General features: G+C 40.4%; 1 protein-coding gene across 5 annotated transcripts in view; it reads right to left on the reverse strand.

The window, feature by feature from the left end:
- Window positions 1-420: 420 nt before the first annotated feature.
- The window catches only part of ripor2 (RHO family interacting cell polarization regulator 2), a 54,474-nt gene continuing 38,271 nt past the window's right edge, over window positions 421-16,623 (reverse strand). For 2 of the 5 annotated variants that reach the window (XM_054606203.1, XM_054606206.1), the window contains exons 7-23: window positions 12,623-12,772; window positions 11,902-11,965; window positions 11,465-11,508; window positions 11,086-11,211; window positions 10,677-10,825; window positions 9,848-9,977; window positions 9,255-9,401; window positions 7,670-8,425; window positions 6,906-7,090; window positions 6,390-6,552; window positions 6,137-6,269; window positions 5,823-5,984; window positions 5,351-5,524; window positions 4,739-4,938; window positions 4,532-4,615; window positions 4,027-4,117; window positions 421-3,272 (exon numbers count right to left, since the gene is read on the reverse strand). In XM_054606203.1, the coding sequence (XP_054462178.1) occupies window positions 3,172-3,272; window positions 4,027-4,117; window positions 4,532-4,615; window positions 4,739-4,938; window positions 5,351-5,524; window positions 5,823-5,984; window positions 6,137-6,269; window positions 6,390-6,552; window positions 6,906-7,090; window positions 7,670-8,425; window positions 9,255-9,401; window positions 9,848-9,977; window positions 10,677-10,825; window positions 11,086-11,211; window positions 11,465-11,508; window positions 11,902-11,965; window positions 12,623-12,772 (2,859 nt within the window). In that variant the 3' untranslated portion in view covers window positions 421-3,171. The remainder of the gene's footprint in view (window positions 3,273-4,026; window positions 4,118-4,531; window positions 4,616-4,738; window positions 4,939-5,350; window positions 5,525-5,822; window positions 5,985-6,136; window positions 6,270-6,389; window positions 6,553-6,905; window positions 7,091-7,669; window positions 8,426-9,254; window positions 9,402-9,847; window positions 9,978-10,676; window positions 10,826-11,085; window positions 11,212-11,464; window positions 11,509-11,901; window positions 11,966-12,622; window positions 12,773-16,623) is intronic. The other 3 variants (XM_054606204.1, XM_054606205.1, XM_054606207.1) reach the window with 3 other exon arrangements.

Consider the following 16,623-nt stretch of genomic DNA (forward strand, 5'->3'; position numbering starts at 1 on the left):
TTGACAGCAACAGATTCCAAATGCAAATCCCACACTTGAAATTAACTCTAGACCTTTTATCTGCTCCTTGTTAATGAAATAATGAGGGACACACCCACACACACACACACACACACACACACACACACACACACACACACACACACACACACACACACACACACACACACACACACACACACACACACACACACACACACACACACACACACACACACACACACACACACACACACACACACACACACACACACACACACAACTGATCAGCCAGTTGTCCAATTACTTTTGGTCCCTTCAAAAGGGAGGGACCACGTAAAAAATGTCTTGTAATTGCTACACCATTCACCTGATTTGGATGTAAATACCCTCAAATTGAAGCTGAAAGTCTGCACTCAAAGCACATCTTGATTGTTTCATTTCAAATCCATTGTGGTTGTGTACAGAGCCAAAATTATGAAAATTGTGTTAATGTCCAAATATTTATGGACCTGACTATATATTGCATGTATTCCACTTATGACTCCTGAACAAATAAATGTAATTGTAAAACACAAATTCAAAGCTAACAAAAATGACAAACATTGTGACCAATATTTTCCACTTTCAGTTATTTTAAAAATCCATAATTTTGTGGTTTTAATTATGCAAAAATAAACTTTATTGCATCTTTTGATGAGCAAAGGAAATGCTGCCAACCACAATGAAGAAGTGTAGTATGCAACTAAATAGACCAATACAGAAGCTATTGACCACAAAGATGGATACAGATCAATTTCAATGAAGTGTACCAAGTTATTCTTAAAAATACTCCCTAAATATGAGATAAGATGTGCACAATTTGACAACTTGTACTTTGTGGTGATTAGGAATTGAACAGCCAATGAATAAACTTGACTTAACACTGCTAAACTGCAAGTTTGTTAAACAAAAGTAGCTCACTCAAAGAAAAAAATACACTAAATGAGTGGATGAATTAGATACTTTACCAAAATACTATAATACTATTCACATCATGGAAGAAATACAAGTAACTGTTACTTAAAATTTGGACCATGTTTTGTAAAAGGTTGTTTAGAAAAAACCAAAACTGAACTATCTTCAGCTTTTAGTAAGAACTTCACACATTTAAAGATATTACAAAAGAAAATTTGAATTTCATAAAAATATTACCACTTTAATCAATATGGCTTTTAGACTGTGCAGTTAGAACCAAATAACAAGATTCATATATTATGGGTTTGTCCTATTGTGTGCTTTGAAATATACGTCTCAGTATTCTGGCCAAAATGCAAATGTTGTTTTGAAAATACATTCTCCATTATGGATTATTAGCTCTTATTAAAATTTAAAAATGAATTCAGCCTTTGGTTACAGTAAATCTTCTAAGTAATAAAGTAACATTTCTAATATATAATGTCCCATTATGTTCAATACCTTTTAGGAAAAACAAATCTAAGATTCCTAATAATCTGATGATATTGTAATCTTCCCCAAAATAATAGTTAATCTAATATAATTCCTTCAAAATAAACTCCAATTAAAATTAAGCATGAGATCATTTGCATTATAATATCATGAACGTCTTTTTAAACGATAAACAATATTTCAAATAGTAGACCTGATCCAAAATAGAACATAAATATACATTTCATTTACATGTCACCTGCACTATTACATTATAACTCCAAAAAATATTAGAATTACACGTAAATAATAAATAAGATGTGTGAACAAATGTGAGTTTTGTCATTGTGCACTGGCACAAGACTCAGTAGTACAGTAACAATAACAAAAGTTGGAGTTAGGCGCATATGTTGGGTCCGTTTTCCCACATTGCAGTTAGGATGGAGGGAAAAAAAAAACAGACCCAAAACAGAAAAAACTCATTCTGCAGCTTATCATACGAAAACCTAAATTTCTAATTCTGCCATTAGCTCACATACTGTATTAATGTGCAGTTAGCCAAAATGAGGCTTTTACTCAGTCTAAAGTATTCTTTGCTATGTAAAGTTATTGGATCACGAACCTTAACCACATCTATTACCCTGGGCTTGCTCTGTACCTGTTAGAAAAAATATATTAACAAGACTGTATTTGTGGAAACCTGCCTGCGTGACCATTTCAAATGTCATCTAGGTGCAAAAGGGTCAGGTATGTACAGAAAAATTGCACTTGTTCAACTGCAAGTAAGAGAAAAATCTGATATAAACTGCCGAGTGAAAAGTGTGCACCGTGCTGACCTGTTTCAGCTCTACCCTTCAGGTTTTCCTTTTCCTCCAAATGATAGACAGCTGAGGCCAAAATCTGCTCAAGACTGTACAACTGCTGTTAAAGCAGGGCTTTTAAAATAAAACATCACTTCCTCTTAGAAAGACATTCTCAACATAATATTGGTCCTCCCTGCCACACATCTTTCAGTTGAACAAGAATCCCTGAAACTCAAAATGGAACGTACTAGAAAACAACTTAAAAATATATTTTGAATACAAGCACATATATTACACCAGCTGTGTAAAATATGCCATATTTACATGCCTCACAACAGTGCAAATCTTTCAAAAGCGCCAGAAAACATTTCTAATGATAGACAGTGATTATACAAAGATCATAGATAGTATATTGCCTGACACATCTGACTTTGTAACAATCAAGGTGATGATTAATAATGAGTAAATGATATAAGTGTTGGGTGCGGTGGCTTGTTGAATGAGGTTATGTGAAAGGTGAAGAAGCATTCTAGTTTCCACAGTCTTTGGAGCAGCTTTCAGCGGCTTTGTGTCCATAAAAATGTATGCTCTCCAGTTAAAAAGTGTCCGGTCTGCCTGGCTCAGAAAGCAGGGAGAGGAAGGGGGGGAAGTGTAGGGATATCTGAAAGTGAGAGTGATCGAAAAGCGAGGAGTTTAAATGTGTGTGTACAGGAGGGGTAAAGGTTGTGTGTCCTCTGTGGTTGATACAGTTTGTTTTTTTGTTAGTTCCTATGTGGAGGCAGTGTCAGTAAGAACAGTGATCGTATGTGGCGGTGCAGAGATCCATAAGTCTGTGCAGAAAAGCAGATCAATAAAGTTATCAGTCATTAACAGCCCTGTGAGGTGTAGCTGAGGGAGGGGGCAGTTCTGTCCTCGTAGGTGGGGTTTAAATGTAATTTGTGATGTTTTGGATGGCGATGGCTCAGAAGGCAGTTGTGACAGCGTTTCCCCGCCGTGTGCCAAGGCGGACGATTTCCCCGGGTACCATGTCCAGCTGCTCGTACACCAGTCGCCCCTCCTCACCTGCCACAAAGGAAAGGGTTATCTATAAGCACTGTACCCCCAAAGCAGTTTTCAATGATAGCAAATGTTACTGAATGTCAGTTTGCATCGTATCCCTTCAGTCAAAATAGTTCAGCTTTAGGTCAAAATACAAGACAAGTGAAGTATGTTACAAATCACTGAAAAAAAAGGCAGCATCCGCTCTCTAGACTTTAAACATAAAAACTTAAATGGGCTGAGAAAAGGCAACACTTATATACATATATTGTGTACAACCTGCTGATGTTAAAGTCAGGTCACTATGATGCCTTGTTGACCATTTGCCTGATGAAGACTCTTTTTTAGGTCAAGTAACGTTTTAAAGAGGTTTAATCCAACAGAAGGCAGACAAAATGAGATAATATACTATGACTTTTGTTTATCGCTTTTGTTTAGTATGACAATTTATGACTTACTATGCTATTCCTAGGGGTGTCACAATATACTTGTATATATATTATACAATATATCATTACTAAATACTGGTATCACATTAATAATACACAAAAAATAATATTGGGTATATAATCCAGCACCTCTTAAATAGTTACAGACTCTCTCTAAAACTCCCAACAATCATATTTTGAGTGTAATTCATTTGCAAAAAGAGACAAAATACAAAATGGACTAAGTTAAAGATAAATATGATACAATTCAGGAATAATGAAGTAATTTGTAAGAGTGTAGCAAAGACCAAGCTGAGCGACATTTGATTTTCCATAAATTTGCTTCTTACCAAATGTGAGCAGGGTTTCTATGGCAACATGGCGAAGCTCTTCATCAGCTGAATCACACAGTGCTACCACAGCCTTGATGCTCTCTACTGCCTACAGAAGGACAGAAAAGCTCTGTGAAGGGGGCACTTGTCAAAGTATGCTGATGTAAAACAGTCTCATCAGCCATAATCAAGTTGTTATCTTTGTCCTGGCAGTTGGGTGTAGATTTTGTTGCTGGTGTTGTGTCCCAGCTACAGACCTAAATGCAACTACCAGGAAGTATCCCTCCACTGTGGCTCAGCATCCAACACACCGGGAGTTTTGTTCCAAAAGAAGACTGTACTTTTGGAAGACATGACTTGACACAGACAGCTTAAGCTTCATATTAGCTTTCTCTGAACTAAAGAATCTTTGAAATAGAATCTCTGCTATATAAAGATAGCCTCAATTGACACAGATGGAGACCTAAACTAGCTCAAAATCTTCATGATATCACAGCTGCAGATGATGTAATAAGCCACTGACCTGCAGACAGCTGAGAGCTGAACAGGCCGCCCTCTGGCTCTGAACTCCAGCCTCTGACAGTGCGTGGGTGTAGCACTCCAGTGCCTGTAGAAACCCACATAAACATTCAAACATGGCTTATGGCATCTGTCAACACTATTTGAAATGCTGTTTGCCTCCAAACGCTCGCATCTCTCAAACATAGTCCCTCTCTGTAGCGCTACTCACTCTGATCCTGAAGTGGCTTTGCGATGCAGAAGAGAGGTAGTCGGCTGCTGCCTTGTTGACCTGAGGGTCTTCTGCAGTGAGCAGGGAGGCCAGGGCCCTCAGGGTGCTGTTTCTAGGCCACAAGGATGACACAGGCACCTCCTCCAGCTCTGCTAGACACCGAGAATAATCCTGACTGCACAGTGCCTCTGCAAACATCTCTGAGGATGACACAGACACATGTCAGAGGTTTAATCATTATATATAATGTATAGCATAAAATCATAGGGGACTCCTCTGTACACCTGACATGACCTTTGATTCTGATTGATGTCTTTGCAGTTTGTCTTTAAAAAGAATCCAGGAATTTAACAGTGTTTAACTCCTTTTTAAAAACCAAGTTAAAGTCATATATAAAAAACACGTGATAGTTTTCTTCCTTACTCACGATCAAACCCATATCATGTGTCCTCTGATCTACTTTCTATTATGTAAAGCGAAAATCTATTAAATTGATCTGCTCTTTAATAAAAATGTATAAATATATGAAATAAATGGTGTTTTGAATGATGTACATGACTGAATGGCAGAAAGGTTTAGGTCAGTGTTGTGAATGTCACTCCTTTTCCTCACCTTCTCTGGCCAGATGCAGGAGGTGTGTCTCCATGTCCAACACTTCATGTTGTAAGATGTAGCTGTGGAACTGAAACACTGTCAGGACGTCCTGGGAGAGCTCAGTGGCAGTAGGACTGTGTGCCGCCTGCAGATCGCTCCTGTCCACCATCTCGCTCACTACGACGCCAATCACTGGAGAGAAGAGAAAGAAATCTGAAGTCAGAGAACGTTGTTTTGAGTCAACTGGAATTACATTTGCATTGTATGGATCTACTAAATACTATCTCTGTGTTAAAAGACTATTTCTTTTAGTTGCTTTTCTTTTAGGATGTTATATTCTTAGCAGCTACAATAAACAAATTTTCCCTCAGCTGAAACCCAACAGTTATTAAAACAAAATAACAAGATTTTGTTGCAAATAAAAAAAAACCCATTTAATTCTAAGTGAACCTTTGGCCTGTTTGCAGAAAGATACTAGGGATGATCCAACCTGTGTCAGCGCTGTGTGGGTGTCTCTCCTGCAGTACTGCTGTGTAGCGCTGGTTCATGTGTTTGAACACTCTGTCCAGTGTGGTGTGGAAAAGTCCTGACGAACCGCTGCACTCTGACCACAAAGTCATCAGCTGTGGGCGCTCTGCGAGGCCCGGGAGGACTGAGAAAGAAAAAGGACAAAACAGAAGGTCAGATGCTGCAAACCCTCAAACTACTTAAATAATAAAACATAAATTGGTGCAAGACTACTACTCTTGAGATACAATGTAAAACAGAAATCAAGCAAACTGGTTTTCCTTTGTTGGTACCTACCATCTGCAGCAGATGTAATTGCTCCCAGTTTGTCAACACTGAGCTCTGCTAACTCTTCTAACAGCTGAGTCTGTCCGGAGAGTTTGAGGAGAAGACTGCGTCGCTGCCACACACCTATCCCGCTGGTCAACAACTGTCATTACAGGAAGAAACAAAAGGCATGTTGCAGATAAACTATTAATGTCAACTATGACTATTAATTTATCATTCATACGGCAAAAAATGATCTCAGATGTCATTTGGAGCCCTCTACCTGTATGAGGTGATTACAGTACTGCAGGTGGATGACGATAGCAACGTCCAGGTTCTCGTTTCCAGTGGTGAGCGGCACAGGGCTTCCTGCCACACTGTTGCCCACGCCGGTGTCCTCTGTCAGGGCTTCACTCAGGTGTCCTCTGGCTTCTGGGTGCTGTCTACTGAGAGGCACATTTTCCAGAGTCAGGAACATTGATTTACTCTACTTATGATTAATGCTTTTCATTCAGTTGTTGCTTTGCAAGACAATTCAGATTTTCTGTCCAATGCTTTCATGAATGAACAGCTGAGCATTAATTGACTTAAAACCAAGCACCAAGAACTTGCAAGAAGAACCCTACTTCATCTCTAACTGTGTTTTTTGGTATGCGATACCTCAACAACAGCCTTTTATTTTAATTTTCAGTGCAGACACTTCTACACTGCATTTAAACTTCATGAAACAATAACAACATTTACTTTGTGTCAATGTCAGCAAACACAGAATGCCTCCGTACGAACGCCTCCCACTCACCCGATCCTTTCTCCGTCTGTATCGAAAAGTGGAGACCTCTGTGGGGGGGTACTGAGGACGGCGTTATCGTCTCCAGTATCCTCGTCATCAAAGTCAGAGGTGTTGAGGAAGTCAAAACTCTCCAGGGCACTCTCTACTGTCAGACTGAGGCTGGATGACCGGCTCCTGTGACCAGGGAGACGGCACTGTGAAGAAGGAGGGAGGAGATAGCGGTTCAATAAATACTTAACGTGACACAGTCCATTCTAGTATCTCAAGTGCTCAAATTAATTTTTTGAAGTAATAAGTGACTAAACTTGTTACTTTCAATTTATTTAATCGTCAATCATATTTTTTTTCTGTCTAACAAACATTCTGATCTATTTTTAATGTCATAAGGGAGTAGATATTTTCTAAATATACTGACGTGGGTCAGATGCACTACAGAAGACAGCCTCTTCAAAATAAAAGTACAGTGGAAGGTTTGTTGTTCCCATATTTAGTTTTCCAAATAGTTTTATACTTTTATATGTTCTGATATTCATTCCTCACTCTTTTTGAATGCCATTTTCTTCTTGTTTGATTAATGAGGAGGTCTAAGATTTTAGGATTATGTAATGGAATTAGGTGCTATTGTGACCAAGATCAAAGTTAAAATAAATAAATATAAAACATTTAGTGGAATGTAACATTTCCTGAAAGTACTTTTTCTGGCTATCTTCTTTCCCATATAAGATCTTGTATAAATATGAATTAGACAAGGAGACAGAGAAGGGTTCAGTCACCTTGAGCAGGTCCTCCAGACGCATCACTTCCTGCTCCAGGTCCTGCAATTCTCGACAGCGGTGGTTCAGAGACTCAAGCCTCATCAGCAGGCTGTGGATGGCCTCCTCCAGGCTGCTCTCAAGGAAAGCCCTGCTCCCCTCTCCCGCCCAGCTCAGACTTCCTCCTCCATCCGTTGAGCTCCCACTTGTCGCCGCAATATCCGAAGAAGTCAGCCTCTTCACGAGCTGCCTGGTCAGGCTGCCCGCTTCCTCTGTGTCCAGCTCCACAGGTTTCAGTTCGTCAGTGTGGTCTAGGAAAACATCCTCTGGAGCCACCGTAGACAGGTGGCCGTCAGAGCAGAGGGACGTGGCAACTGAACCACAGTTGGAGCCAGAATTTCGCTGTGACTCTGTGCGCTCCCACTCAGAGTCCTCTGCCACTTCGGCCTCATCACTAGCGAGGCTGGCATTGGTGCCCCTACTTCCTCTACTACCCGTTTCCAGGTCTTCTTCGTACTCCTCCTCCTCCTCTTCTTCTTCTTCCTCCACTATATGCTCCTCAGCAATGGAGTCCTCCCTTGTAGGGAGGATTTGTGTAGGTGACAGGTCCATTTCTGGAGGGGTGACTGTGATCTCAGGGTTGGACTGGCCTGGGGAGTGGGAGCTTGGTGCAGGGCTGGGCGTGGAACCAGAGGTGTCCGAAAAGGTGAAGGAGAGACGCTTACACTCGGCCACACCGCAGCCCCCGTTCTCAAAGACATCATCTGGTAAAGTTGACTGAAAGAGGAGACAGATCAGTAAATACGTGTAACAAAAACAATGGAAAAAAATCAAGGCTACAGTTGGTAAGTTCAATGCTCCAGTCGGTGGGCGGTGTTGGTTTTGGCTCAACTGCTTTCAACCTGGCGGCTGGGTCACCAGCTTTCTCGTCTTACAGCTAAACAGTACAACAAAATATATATCTAAAACCATTTGAGGCGAGAAATAGGAAATGTATTAACAGAATCTTGATCCATATTTGATCAACGCTGCCTAGTTTGACAGCTTGCTTCAGAGATTTCTCAGCTCTGATTAATTGTTTTTCTTCGGGCACGTGGAATCTTGAAAATGCCACCAGGAGCACCTGATCATTTAACAGAATATCTGTCTCATGTACTACTGTCAGGATATAGTGACAATTTGAGCAAATATGATAAAAAAATAAATAAATCAAAGATACCAACTGTAGCTTTAGTACTGAGAGAAACCTTGAAACCAGTGCATGTACGATGAAGTACAAGAGAAAGCTCTCAAGTGAAAAAAGAGATAGCAAACATTATTAAACCAGCCATTCTAACTGTACTCTTCTTTCTAAATTCTTATGACCGGATCTGTTCAACCAAGATAGAATCACAGTAAGCTAAATCTGAATAGAAAAACAACACAAGATCACGTGCAAATAAACATGCAAAAAGCCACACATTGCATTCTGCAGCCCACAGAAAAGGGAATGGACAAGCCCAAGTGTGTCCACACCAGCAGAGGAACACCGTGCATCCCCATCATGTCAATGAGGTAGGGGGCACACAAAAGTCAGGTTAGGGTCGAGGGGCCACAACACACTCACATAGACCTCCAGACTGGATTTGGGCCTTGGCCGCAGTGAGGCCAGGTCACCAAACGAGCGACTGCGCCTTAACTTCTCTAGCAGGGTGTCTCGGAGCATGTGCAGGAAGGAGAGGCGCTGGCGCTCCACGGGATATGGCCGCCACTTCTTCACACAATGCGCGCAGGCAAATAGGACAAGGTGTTGGGTATTTGAGTGAGGGCAGGGGAGTGAGATGCAAGAGGGATGGATAAACGTGTAGTGGGTCAGAGTGTGGGTGAGGGGTTTTGATGTGGAAATGCAAAGGAGAGGAGGATAGCAGGGAAAGGGGTGAGGGTTAGTTCAGGGGTAGCACTGGCGTTCTCACATGAGCATGATGCATCAACAGAAAAAAATGTGTGCAATATCATTGAGCCATGATACGATATGCACAGGGTGTAGACAGGTTAGTGTGCAGGGACCACGGAGGTGTAAAGGACAAAAGCATATCTTTCCCCACAATTGTTATAAGCTTAAAACACACAAAGTTCTCAGGGTTTTCTAGTCTGTTCTCAGCTCTAATAGCTAATCCCACCATACTAATGAAGCTAGATAAAGTTTTGTGTTGGACTCACAAAGAAGGAGGTGTCCTGGAAAGTGGGGGTCTCCGGCGTGCCCTGGCTGTAAACGGATACTCGTCTCTGGAGTGCTGTGGCCTTACTCACGTTACTAGACGACAAAGTCAGGTCCTCGACATCGAAGGGGCTTAAGAGGGGATCAAAACATGACTCTTATTATGATTTCTCTATTTGATTTATCTATGCCTACCTACATGTACTGAATACATGTTCTGATTCATTTTGTTTTGTCACAGAGGAGAATTATTTTACCTAAACTTCCGTAACTTGTAACAACCATGTTTCTCCACAAGATGGCAGAAAACCACAATTAATGTAGACTGAATTTAAAGCAACCAAACTAATAACAGTTACTGTATGTGTTTACAGTGTTAACTTAACATAAGCTAGTGATTAACATAATGATGGTACCACGGTTGAGTTGCACGCTTGTGAGATAAAATCATTGTGTTGAGAGGCTCTGTAGAAATACCTGGCTGAAAGACTATAAACTAAAGTTTATCCAGTCATAAACTGAAAACAAAATATACTCATCCTAATGAAATTTCATTAAAACTTTAGTCGACTGAGCAGTAAGTTAAATCAAATGAATACCATGAAATAATAACATAATCATCAGGTAATCTTAGACCCTATCTATTTCATTATCTATTATGTACTCTCTCATTATGCACTGCACTTTTATACACACTATATCTAACCTTGAATATATTTGTTGGCTCAAGTTGAACTATCCTGCTGAAGTTTTCCCTTAAGTAACAAACTTATCTTTAGTGAATAACATAAAAGAAGCAACTTCTCGCTGTACGTATGAGAGTCAACTTACTACCACGTGACCTCCAGGTTGAGTTTGATGGTCCCCAGGTCGTTTATGTCCACAGCCACCACCTGAGGCATGGCAGTAAACAGCTCCTTGGTCTCACAGATCACGCTGCCCACCAGCATGTGAGAGGCGAGGCCCTTCAGCTCCGTCACCTGATTGAGGCCAAAGACAACATTTATTTACAACTCAGGTCAAGAACAGGATAACGCTGGTTCTTCTGACATCTAGACATAAGTCAGCTGATTGTTGATTAATTTTTTTATTTAATATGGTCATGACCTATCAGAATTATCCTCAATCTGTCCTGGATATTGTTATTGAAAACAAACTTGCACATGAGCTGAACGTCTGATTTCTGCACCGTGTTGATTTACCGAGGTACAACGTTAGCCTATCTGGATTTCTTCAGTACCTTGATGTTGATGAGGTCAGTGATGAGAGGCATGAAGAGCATATCGTCTCCATCCCAACTCTGTCTGGAGTTCACTTCTATTCTTCCCTTCAACTTCCAGCGCTGGCGACCGTACCGCATGAAGATCTAAAGGAAGGAAAGAATGGGAAAAGAGTGTAAATAAAGAAAGAAGTGATCCTGAAGCCAGAGAAAGGACAGCCTTTTGATAAACTGATAGCATATATTCTATAGCAGCATTTTTCAATAACACAAGATATTATAGAATTTCATTCTGCTGGAAAAATACCAAACTTAGTTCTTTACTTGACCTTAAAGTATTAACTAACTCATTGCAAGTATTAACTAACATCCCTGTGTTTCATAAAAAAGAAGAACTTGCCTCATACTGGTCTCCAGGACAGAGCCTCGCAAAGCCTGCCAAACCTGTAAGAGAGAGGGCATTGATTTAAAAAAAAGAGAATTTGTACAGGATATGGGGGGAAAAAAGCCAAGCCAAGTAACCCACCCATTTGTTATTAGGTGAGTTCAGTATTTAGCAGGGTGAGGTACAATGTAGCCGTTTAGTGTCTTCATTACAGTACACATGGCTTCAATGGACATAAATATCAGGAAGCTGTGGCCTTTTCTGTTACAGCATAAGACTTTTCCCACATGGTCAATGATGGTGCTCGATACCGTATGTAGGTGGTGTAGTGAATATTGTATACCCGTCAGTTCATCACCCAATTTTTTTTTTGTGAACATCAGTGGATTAATGCCTCTTATTTCAAAAATCAACATCCGTATGTAAGTGGGTTTACTTATCATTTTCCTCACCTTTCATTTTGATATGAAACTCCCCGAGCAGGTTCTCCAGTTCGCTCTCAAACGTGCTCATGTTCTGGAGAAGAGAGAGATAGTACTGATCATATAAAGAGCCCTTTCTTACACAAGACAAGAGCAACAATAGTAATCAAGTTATCTCGACAGGCTTTGACAAAGACAGTCAACACTCAACTGCAGAGGAGTCAGGACGGCTCGTGTAAGCCCTCTGGACAGGTGATGACAGGTGTGTGTGTGTGTGTGTGTGTGTGTGTGTGTGTGTGTGTGTGTGTGTGTGTGTGTGTGTGTGTGTGTGTGTGTGTGTGTGTGTGTGTGTTAGGGTTTAAAGGTTATTTTGTAAGTTTGTGACATTACATGTGAATGTTTACACATAACAGTGTAAGCAATAAACTGTAATAGATGTTAAAGTATATTGTTGGTGTTGTCAGCTTGGAGCAAATGTTTAATGTATATTTCAGTTTAAAATTATAATTTTACGTTCATTATGATAATTTCACATTCATAATGATAATTTTACATTTATTACGATAAGTTTGGGGGAGTGGCTTTGGAGGGGGGCATGAAGGGACGGGCTGTCATTGTTGCAAAGGAAAGTAGTTGGCAACACCGGCCTGATTTCTCTTAGCTTCAATAAGCGTTTTCATGCAAAACTCCTCAGAAGAATTTGCCGCTTCTTGCTTCCTCAAACACTGAAGAACATGCTCCATGCCAGTACCTCAGTGTACTCCTTATAGCGGCGGTTGACCTCTGCGATGCTCTCCTTGGTGCCTTTAGTGGAGGGGGAGGCGGAGAAGGCCTGCTTCATCCGGCTGGCTCCGTCCCTCAGACGGCTCTGAATGCAGAAGGCCTCGTACAGCTCATCCACCTGAAAGCATACAGAGTTCCTCCAATTTTAATAAATGTTCCACGGGGACAAGCATGTATTCGTACACATGCAAACTGTCACGTTCATTAGTTTGCACCCACACACACACACACACACACACGAAAGGGAGAAACTTCTGCACTAATGAAAGGATGTGAGTCTTTGAAGTTTGAAACCCTCCATACGTTATACATCAAAACATCCCTGGGCAGAAGGCAAACTCCCCAAAAAAATTCCAACTGCCATCTAAATTATTCTGGATGTGTTCACATCTTGCTGGGAATCATTCGCGGATGCCCAACACAGCTTTAGGGTTGAGCAGTAGTGTGTAACATTTATCAACGAGTCTTCAACAACTGCAAAAACAGGAATTATGGAGAATTCAAGTATGGTCTAAATAACAGGTTACAATGTGACTGAGAAGATTCTTTTACAATTTTCCTATTCTAGAAAAGAGTAAGAAACTGCAGAAGTAGAAAAAATGAAAGGTTTGATAGGGGGAAAAAATGAATCAGATATAGACAAGACAGTCATCAAGGGAGACAAGACAGAGACAGCCAGATAGACTGAGTAGAAGAGAGTCATCAACTGAGCAGATACAGCTGGTATGCATCAGTGTAACTGTATTTTGCGACCCCAGTGGGACACTCCCAATGCGGGGGAACAACAGACGGCGTTTAGAGCTCATTTGGAGACGTCCGCCCGACTTCAGTTTGCAGCACCAGCCTGATCAAACCCAAACCCACAGGGAGAGGGAACAGCTCCATCAACATCCTGCTGCCTTTACTGTGAGCTGAAATGTTGGAGTTTTAACTGGAATTAAATCATCAAAATAAGATGATGTTGTAACCACAGCAGTAGTAGATGTTTGGAGCCAAATGGTGAATATGAACTTTTCTGGAAAAACAAAGGTAATGGAGCTTGTGTGTTCAATAATCTGTAGTCTACATTCCTTGTTTTAACAGGGTACTTTTACATGTAATTAAAGAAAGTATATATAAAAGTATTTATTTTTAATGATTTAGTGTTTAAAAAATATTTCAATCATGTATTTCTTGTCTTCTCTTCATGAAGCACATTTCATGATTTTCCCCAAAAAATTGTATCAAGGTGGAAGGCCAGATATGTCATTCAGAACCAGATGTTAACCTCATGGTTGTGCTAGTGGAAAAGTCAGGGGATCAACAAAATCTGCAGGGTTCATCCTCAGGGTATCATGAGATCAATCTCTATTTAATATTATTTTTTTATTTGCTGAGTCACTCAAAGTTATTTCTCCCTGAAAACACAATTTACAGTCCAGATTGTCAGCACCCTGTCTGTCTGCCCGAGTTCACATATGATCGGCGTGGCAGCCGGGCAAAACAAAACACCTCTGGTGAGCCTCATCAAAGGGAAATATTTCAGCCTGCCTGACTAGAGTGCTGAAATATTGATGCCTTGCGCTCTTTATGGCACTCATTAGGGAGAAGCGGTAGAAAATGGGCCATTCTGGCTCCTGCCATCCCAACAGCTTCTCTGAGTGTTTGTTTGTGTATCTTTGTGTCTCAACCATGCACCGCCAGCATGTTTGTGTGAGCGGATTCATGACTCTGTATGTGGACATGTTTACATGTGTACAGAGAGCATGTTGTTGTTGTTTGGCACATGAGGGTTTGTGGTAGGAAGTGAAAGTGGGATGCTTGTGTTCTTTAGGATGGGTCATGTGGCCTGATGGCGTCATACTTACATATCTGGGCACAAATGCATACAGACAGTACCCACCCCGATCCCACCAACCCCACCTCAAACCAACCAGCCCCCTCAGCATCCCCCACCCACGACTGGGACCCAGCCCCGTCTGTCTGTCTGTGGTATGTGGTGTATGTGGCAGGGCTGCAGCAGCTGAGCTGCACCAGCTATTAAATAACCTCCAACCACAACTGTTATTCTCAGCTCTCAGATTTGAGCAGAGATGATTCAAAGTCATCAATCGACATCTTCAAAACTTGTTTGTTGACAACAAAACAAGGAAAACATAAGTAGCGAAGTCTATTTTTGAAGCTGCGCTGAAGTCAAAAGAGACACGATTCATACATCCAGAACTTTTGCACTGATTAAGTCAAGAAATACTACATAATTGTACTCACACAAATGAGTAGACATCTACAAAGAGGTTATTCATTTGGGGTAAATTATGTGTCACAAACTGGGGCTGATGAATAGCCATAATTGTTGTCTGGCAATCAGTAATCATATCATTATGAGCTAAATAAGCTCACTTTTTGTCACCAATTACAATAGCCCCTTGCTGCCTTCAAGGAAGTGTCCTTGTGAAGGTCAGCCAGGCTCCACTCCAGAGGACGGCCATCAGCATATTGCTACTCCTCAGGCGCATTTCACCCCAGAAAAAAATAATAAAAAATACATAAAAAGAGAAACACAAACAAAGAAGAGACCGAAACCAGACCACAGGCGGACGGATAAAACACATAATTACAAAAACATATAATATTTCTTATAACATATAATACATGTCTGGCGTATTCTTCTGTGTTAGTGAACAAATTGTTCCGATTGATCTAAAAAGTCAAGCAGTAACATCATCAAACAAAATAATAATATTAATTAGAAAATTAATTTAAATAATAAATTAATGGTTTCAGTCACCTTATTAGGTAAAAAGACAGAAAAAAATTATATTTTCTATTTCCATCTCATATTTTTTATTTTGGGACTCTTATTTGGACAGACCAGCAGTATAAACAGGTCACCTTACACTCCTGGGACTTGTGATCAATATTTGTTACAATATTTGACATTTTAAAGACTTAAACATTAAACAGGGAATCATAAATATGTACAATCTATGTAGAACTTTATATTTATAACATTCTTAATATAAATAATGGATTTTTTTTTTGGTCAAATTCGTAAACAATAGCAATCATTTTACAAACAAGCATTAAAATTCATCCCATAAAAAGATCATCAGAACATGCTTAATTAACTCTTACCAGATGTGTACGGATATTAAATGTAAATGTATTCTACATTGAGTCCCCTATTGGACACAGAGTCTCTGTATTAATTACAGCCATGATAAAACCTGAATGGCTCAGAGACCCAGTGAAGGATTATGGAAAAATCTTTAATGGGGAATCAATTATGCCCGGGTTAGGCTAATATTGTGTTCACATTTATGAAGGGTGAAGTATCCATTTTGGCTTCTTATTTTAAGTCCCTCCCAAGCTAATCCTTCTAAAATCACTATATAATAACACTTATTATAGAGGTAAATGTGGTGGGATTTTATGAAGCATCATTTGAAGTTTAAGGGATCGTCTCTGTATTGAATGTATATCTGACTTTAAACTGCTGGATTTTAAACATGAGCAGTGAATCTTTAGGATATAGTAGGAATCCTCTTAAGATATGGCCATTATCCCGGATTTTGTGACACACACACACACACACACACACACACACACACACACACACACACACACACACACACACACACACACACACACACACACACACACACACACACACACACACACACACACACACACACACACACACACACACACACACACACACACACACACACACACACACACACACACACACTTTCTGCCAGAGGGCGAGTGATTATAAGCAGATTAAAACAGGCGGGCCGCATCAAACAGCATCAAACACACAAGGCCGTCTCTGGGGAACTCTGTGTGTGTGTGTGTGTGTGTGTGTGTGTGTGTGTGTGTGTGTGTGTGTGTGTGTGTGTGTGTGTGTGTGTGTGTGTGTGTGTGTGCTGGCTAGATAAGCATTCAAGGGAAGTGGAGAAAGCAAAAAGGCCTAATATTAAAAATAAT

Source organism: Anoplopoma fimbria, chromosome 10 (assembly GCF_027596085.1).
Source record: "Anoplopoma fimbria isolate UVic2021 breed Golden Eagle Sablefish chromosome 10, Afim_UVic_2022, whole genome shotgun sequence".
Taxonomy (NCBI): domain Eukaryota; kingdom Metazoa; phylum Chordata; class Actinopteri; order Perciformes; family Anoplopomatidae; genus Anoplopoma; species Anoplopoma fimbria.